Here is a 6943-nt window from a genome sequence, read left to right as displayed (position 1 = left end):
GGCTGCCGCCCGGCCCCTGCGCGGCGCGCGCCGCCTTGGCGCCCTGTGGGAGAGGCGGGAGACGCGTTAGCGCGGGGCGCGGCGCCCCCTTACACACCCTCAGCCCCCCCCTTTAGTATTTGGTTTCTGTTTATGGCACAGATGCCCCTCTTATTGTTTCCGCAGAGCCGTTATCGTCACACGAGGGGGGTATAAGCTGCCCCCGAGGGGTTCACGCGGCTGTGGGCGCTGCGTGCTGAGGTAGCAGGGGTAGGAGCTAATGGTCCTGGGAATGGGCTAACAGGGGTTGGGTGGAAGAAGTAACACTGGAAATAAATCTGCAGTAAGGGGGGAAAAAAAGCCCCCCAAACAACCTCAAAGCCTGTGCCAGGCTGCTCTGAGCTTTCCTGGGGCTTGCTTGTTAGTAACTGGAGTTGGGACCAGACTAGTTTCCAAGTAGTGCAGCCATGTGCTGCCACACTGCAGCAGGTTTAGCTGCGCTGGTCAAGAGGCTACAAGAGGCTATCTGAGGCTACCTTGGCCTCAGAGAGTGATCTGCCCCCAAGAGCCAGGTTAAGGCTTGTCCAGGGTTGCTGGTTTACTGTGCGGTCAGTCAGATTTCCTGCGTGACCAAGTAAAGAAAAAAGGATCATCCACATGTTCTGCATGGTCCTCCTGCCCAGTTTTAAGGCTGAAACAGCTGCTCCAGTAACACTTCTGCCTGGGGTCTTATGGGAGAGATTTAAGGTAAAGTGAATGCTACAGACAGGCCCTTTATATAGGGAATAGGGGCGCAAGGCAAAGACATGGGACTGATGTGATTTTACTTGCTATTTGATAACAAACATTTCTGTGTTCCGAGGAAATGGTTACCTGGCTCGGTATCATACTGGCTTCTCTCAGTGCTTGCTGGTTCTCCGTTTGTGAAGGTGCCATTTGCCCTTGGAGCTGAGGACTGGGAACAAGCTGCTGCTGGGAGATGACCCCTGGCCTCTGCGGTAGCTGCTGCTGTGGCTCCGACTGCGGAATATTGCTAAAGCTCAGGGACACTGTTGGCTGCTGTAGGAACATCTGGAAAAGAAAGGGGAAGGTTTTACTCACATCTGTTAGCTTTCTAGCTAGGGATAATGACAGTGACAGAGATAAATCCAAAGATATGCTCTAAAGTAAAGTTATCACGCTTCTGTGATAGCTCTAATTTTACTGTTAATTGGAAATCATCAGTCATTGCTCCATTAGCAGTTCCGCCGTTTCTATTTTCGTTCCTTCCTCTCCTGGACGTGTATTGCTTAGCGGTGGAGCGTGCCATGGGGGCAGGAGCCCTCTCTGCCTACCAGGCGCTGTCCTTGTCCTCACACAGTCACTGCACGGTGTCCTGGGATCATCCCCCTGTCCTCTCAGCCCTTTCATGTCTCCCGGCAGCAAAATCACCCTGCCTTGCAGCCAGGGCCACGCTTGAGTTTGGCTGCGAGAATCCAACGCTGTCCGTGCACTGGGGCTGTTGGATTCTACCGAGGTGTGCCGGGCCGGCCCGCGCTGCACCGCTCTGCCCTTCCCGCTGAGGAGGTCCCTGAGCAGGCGGCCCCTGCCAGCCGGGTCATTTCCAGCCCCATACCTGTCACCCGAGGGTCTTCCTTGCGTTTGGCGTGTGCAGAAGAGCTAACAACCCCTCTGCTACACACTGTTTTGTCTGGCAAGATGGGACTTTCTTCTTTATGATTTTTTTCTTCCTATAACTCACAGGGCTTTGAATTGTTTTTTTTCTTTTTCTATGGGCTATTCATTTATTTTATAGCCATCCAAAAGCACCTTTTTGTAAATTATTTATGCTACCAGCTCTCCTTGTAATGCATCAAACCTAGTGGGATATCTGTCCTCTTGCTGCCGAGGTCTGAAGGGAGCTACACGGCCSCAGGAGTTGGAGACTTTCCTGGGTTTGCTCCTGATTCCCCACGGCTGCTGCCCACATGCACACCTACTAAGCTGGTCCATTACCTGGAGTGGAACCACTTAYGGTTTAAATGAAATCAGAGTCACAGTTCCTCTCTTCATTACGCATCCACCGGCCTCAGCAGTACCTCCGAGGTGTGCCCAGTAACGAGTACACCTTTCTGCAACTTACTGCTATATTAGCAATTCCCCAAACGACCCTGTCCCCTGCAACTTCTTTTGGAAAAAAAACCCATACCTTTCTCCAAGGATCTGACACAGTTGCTCTTTAGTTGCCTGAGTATGGGTTGGTACATCCTGTCTGTACCTATTTATCTAGCTTTTAAAACACAGGCATGCACTGAAAAATTAACATATTTAAATATAAACTCTGTGCCAGGTTTTACTCAGAAGGTACAGACAAAGCTTACATTAATCAGCTGAAAGAAGGGGGCAATTAATAAAAATGTTAATGGTCCTAAAGCAATGGTGTGTCTCAGGTGCTGCGGCTAGCGGTATCTCAGAGATGTCCGGTGTAAATAAATGGGTCAAGTGATGGGGTTGTGGCTGCTCACAGCAGGTCTGAAACCAGCTCCGAGTGTTTTCCTTTACCAACATTGCTCACTGAGTTTGGAGTCATTACATATCGGAAAGACAGATGGTCTCGCAACTTCTGCCAAGTAAATAGTTCTTATTATGAATAAATCAAAGACAGAAATTATGAAAATTCATTTTCTTGTTTATTTTCTCTATTTAGAAGATGAGCTTTGGACTTGCTTGGTAAATGAGCTTGTTCAGTTAGCTCCAGCAATGGAACTGGGGACCATTTGTTTGCTATAAAATTGAGAACAGGTAAAGCAAGTGRTGTCTATCAAAAATGGGACGTGGGACGAGCACCCACTGTTACTGGCAAGACCACGACAAACTAAGACCTTCAAAAGCAGCATCTTAAGCGACCGCTTTGTATGTGGTGCAGAGCGCTGAGAAACACTAAGTTCCTCCAGTGCAAATTCAGCACCTCTCAATGCAAATGTTAGGCGGGGTGTGAATTTATAGCGAATTACACTCTGCAGGGAAGTGCCTGCGTGCATGCCCTGCGCTGAGATGAAGGCAAAGCAGCTTATCCTTCAAAGGCGCCCGAGAAGGCGGCTTGGCGATTATCAGCGTGTGCCACGGGATAGGACTGCACACAATTAGCGGCTGGCAGCTAACGAACTATCCATTTGCCATGCAGGAAAGCTCTTTTATTTTCATGTGTTCAAAGCCTGAGAGGCACTGAACACATGAACCTGGAGACACTCTCCGCTGCCTAATAACGGCCCAGGCACTGTTATTGCCTGCGGAGCAGAAATGCCCCGGAAAGAAYAAGCCCAGGACATACAAGTGACAGTGGTGCCATTTCGACCATGTCCCCACAGAACAGGCCGATCCAGGTACCCCATCCAAACTGGGGTCAACCTGAGAGAGGATCAGAAGAGTAGGACTTCTACCTGCTAGTTAAGCATAAAAAGCAAGAACGTACTTCATTTGTACCATGTTTATGAATGTTTCTCCCTAAAATGTCTCCCGTGGTATCTCAGTCCTGCCTGGATTCATCTGCCACGCTGAAGTGCAGTAGCTTTAAACAGGAACAGAAGCCCTGCAAGAAACAAACCTTTCCCGGTCTGAGGAATCGAGGAGATAAATTAGCAGCCCTGTAACTGCACCATGGATAAGGACACGTCTCGTGGCTGCTTTTGCGTGCTGCGAGGTCAGTGAAACATCTTAAAAATATGCTTTAATTGGCYGTCTCGTTAACATACTCAGCAAAGCAAGGAGACACGCTCCGGCACGGCTGCCCCTCGGCACCTGGTGGGGGGATCGTGTTGGGGAGACAGGAGAAGAGCGGCAGTTTGACTGAACCCGTTCCTGGGGTAATCGGGGGCTCGTGACCTCCAGGCTCMTCACACTGACACCAAGTCTCGTGTGTAAAAGAAGTAAGGATGGAAAGTGCAGTGCTGCCTGTGCTGGGCCCATGGGTCTCTAGTCACACTGCTCAAATGAGCAGCCTGCTCTTGCTGCTCCTGTCCCTAGCGGATTCATTTCTCCTCCAGCACAATAAATGGGGGGTTTGAACACTCCTGTTGAAGGCCCGCGAGCCTCCCGCAGGTTTCACCTTCCCCGGCACGTGGCGCGTGCAGAGAGCTACCAACTGCGGCCTGCGCCCTGCTGGCAACACGGGCCCCGCTGGGGTCACCCGCTGGGGTGACCGAGACCGGGCGGCGCTGCTCTAACGAGCCAAAACGGGCGAAAAGGCCCCGCTCTGAGCAAGCCCGGGGCGCTCCCCACGCTTCCAGCTTCCTTCTCCACGTGGCGCATGAAGGGGAGCAGATGGCCGTGCCGCCCTCTTTGGTGGTCAGCTTGGCGGGTTGGATGAGGGGCACAGGCCGGTGGCTTGGCCATGACAGGAGTGCAGTGTGCAAAAATAGGAGGCTTTGTTTTAAATTGCCCCCATGGTTAGAATAAGACAAACCTAATTCCTCATCTCACTTTGTCTCTTTTTTGTCTCTTTAACAGCACTTTTTTAATTTTTTTTTTTTATTTTTTTTTTTAATCTAGAGAAAGCTGGAGAAGGAGAAAGTCCTGCTCTTCAGTCAGTGCGACCACTCACATCCCATTACTTTGTGTGATTGTTCGGAGGAGACGGAAAGGCTCTTGGACTACAAACGCTGGCTCTCCCGGTCCGCCATGTTCCTGCAGGTAGCTACAGCAGCTCCGGTGTTTCCAAGCCTCCCTCTGGCTCCCCTGCGCTCAGTGTCCATAATGAGCTGCTGGATGATCGGTGCTGACATCTCGCAGGGGTTGGAAAAAACAYTCCCCTGGGTCAAACGTCCCACAGTCTTCATGGGGGAGAGCGGATCACATGAATGCTGTAACTCAGAGCCACAATCCAGAGGATGAAGAATCACCCCCAGATTCTCAGGATGGTTGAGGTTGGAAGGGACCTCTAGAGATCAGCTATTTCAACCCCCTGCTCCAGCAGGGACACCCAGAGCACGGGGCACAGGGCGGCATTCAGGCGGGTTTGGAAGATCTCCAGAGAAGGAGACTCCACAGCCTCCCTGGGCAGCCTGTGCCAGGGCTCTGGCACCCTCACAGGAAAGATGCTCTTCCTCACATGGACATGGAACTGCCTGTGGTTCAACTTGTACCCACTGCCCCTTGTCCTGTCACTGGCCACCACTGAAAAGAGTTTGGCCCCTTCTTCCCTACATTCTCCCCTCAGGTACTTACACATAGTGATCAGATGCCCTCTCAATGTTCACTTCTCCAGGCTAAACAGGCCCAACTCACTTCATCTTTCCTCATACGGGAGATGCTCCAGTCCCTTAATCATCTTTATCCCTTTACATTGCACCCTCTCTAGAAGCTCCATATCCCTCTTGTCCTGAGGATCCCAGAACTGCACCCAGTACTCCAGTTGAGGCCTCACCAGAGCTGAGGAGAGGGGCAGGATTCCCTCCCTYGACCTGCTGGCAACACTCCTCCTGATGAAACCAGGATCCCATTGGCCTTCTTGGCCACGAGGGCACACTGCTGACTCGTGGTTAACTTGGTGTCAACCAGGACTCCCAGGTCCCTCTCYGTGGAGSTGCTTTCCAGCAGGTCGACCCCTAATCTGTCCTGGTTCCTGGGGTTATTCCTCCCCAGGTGCAGGACCTTGCACTTGTCCTTATTGAACCTCATGAGGTTCCTCTCTGCCCAGCTCTCCAGCCTGTCCAGGTCCCTCTGGATGGCAGCACAGCCCTCCGGAGTGTCACCTGCCCTGGGCCTCCTTGCCTGAGCAACCAGGAGCACAGAAGAAAATCAGCCCCACAGTGTCGGGGATACAAAAGGCACCATAGTTTGTACAGAAGACAGCTATGTAAAAGTAAAATCTGTTCCCTGCATATAGGAAGGTGCCCTAATCTCCCATTTTAGTCTGAATTATGAAAAAAAAAATGGATCAGTGAATGTGAGTATTGAAGACTTCACAAAGAATGTTTTTCTTTTCCCAATTAAAAAGAGGGCAAGTGAGAATATCATGTCTCTTGGTTATTTGTAATAGCAGTAATAGCTTTCAGACATATGACACCATTCTGTAAGGCCAGTTAATTGCAAAGAGAATTTCCTTTCCCGTTAATCAAACTCAATGTAGAGCCAATGGAAGAAAAACACTAATATTAAATCTGTAATATCTTTATATGATACCAGGAACAGAGAGTCCTGGTTTCAGGACCCCTCACTGCTGTTTTGTATTATTAGCAGTGCATATGCAGCAGCTTAGGTGGCAAAGTTTCTAATTTGGCTTCACGGATGCCTTAATTGCCTAAGCCTACAATCCCAAATTGTTTTAATATGTGAGCTGCATCTCACAGATGCTGATTGTAGGCAAGATTCTGTTTCTGTAGAAGGCAGAAGCAAAATCCCCACTAACTTCAGTGGGATGTTATACTGTGCTGACAATGTTCTTTGGGACATTCATTTCTGCAAGGGAGCTTGCTTTCTAAAACTGAAATCTAAAAAATCTTGGTAGTATAATGTTCGTAGTGAGTCCCCAATGCYGCATTTTTAGAAAGGGTTATTTAACTAGATATTCCTGATTTAATTACAGGAGCAGAGCAGTAATCACCCCGCTTTTAGAAAACTTCCATGAAACGGAGTGATTTCTGCATTTGTCATTAAATGAAACTTGAGGAGTACTAAATTGCATTTGCTATTATTTACAAGATGCAGCAGGCATAAGAGGTAGTACGGAGTAGATATTGCACTTAGTGAACTCCAGCTCGGGGAAGGAGGCGAATCAATGACACAGGAAGAGCAGGTTCAGTCGGCTTCACCCTCACAGCTTAAGCTGGTCCAGGGAAAGATGAAGTCAGCCAAGAGTGTTGGCCTTTCTGCTCTACACAACACTAGCAGAATCCTTCCTTCCTTCCTTCCTTCCTTCCTTCCTTCCTTCCTTCCTTCCTTCCTTCCTTCCTTCCTTCCTTCCTTCCTTCCTTCCTTCCTTCCTTCC

General features: G+C 49.8%; 1 protein-coding gene across 1 annotated transcript in view; it reads right to left on the bottom strand.

The window, feature by feature from the left end:
* Window positions 1–6943, bottom strand: part of NPAS2 (neuronal PAS domain protein 2) — a 47935-nt gene that overhangs the window by 4243 nt on the left and 36749 nt on the right. The window contains exon 16 of the mRNA XM_026035652.1: window positions 853–1050. Coding sequence (XP_025891437.1) covers window positions 853–1050 — 198 coding nt within the window. The remainder of the gene's footprint in view (window positions 1–852; window positions 1051–6943) is intronic.

Source organism: Nothoprocta perdicaria, unplaced genomic scaffold (genome assembly GCF_003342845.1).
Source record: "Nothoprocta perdicaria isolate Ctin4 unplaced genomic scaffold, notPer1 scaffold_163, whole genome shotgun sequence".
NCBI classification, from domain to species: Eukaryota; Metazoa; Chordata; class Aves; order Tinamiformes; family Tinamidae; genus Nothoprocta; species Nothoprocta perdicaria.
The sequence above is the reverse complement of the archived record's forward strand: the minus strand, read 5'-3'. Positions and strand labels throughout refer to the sequence as shown.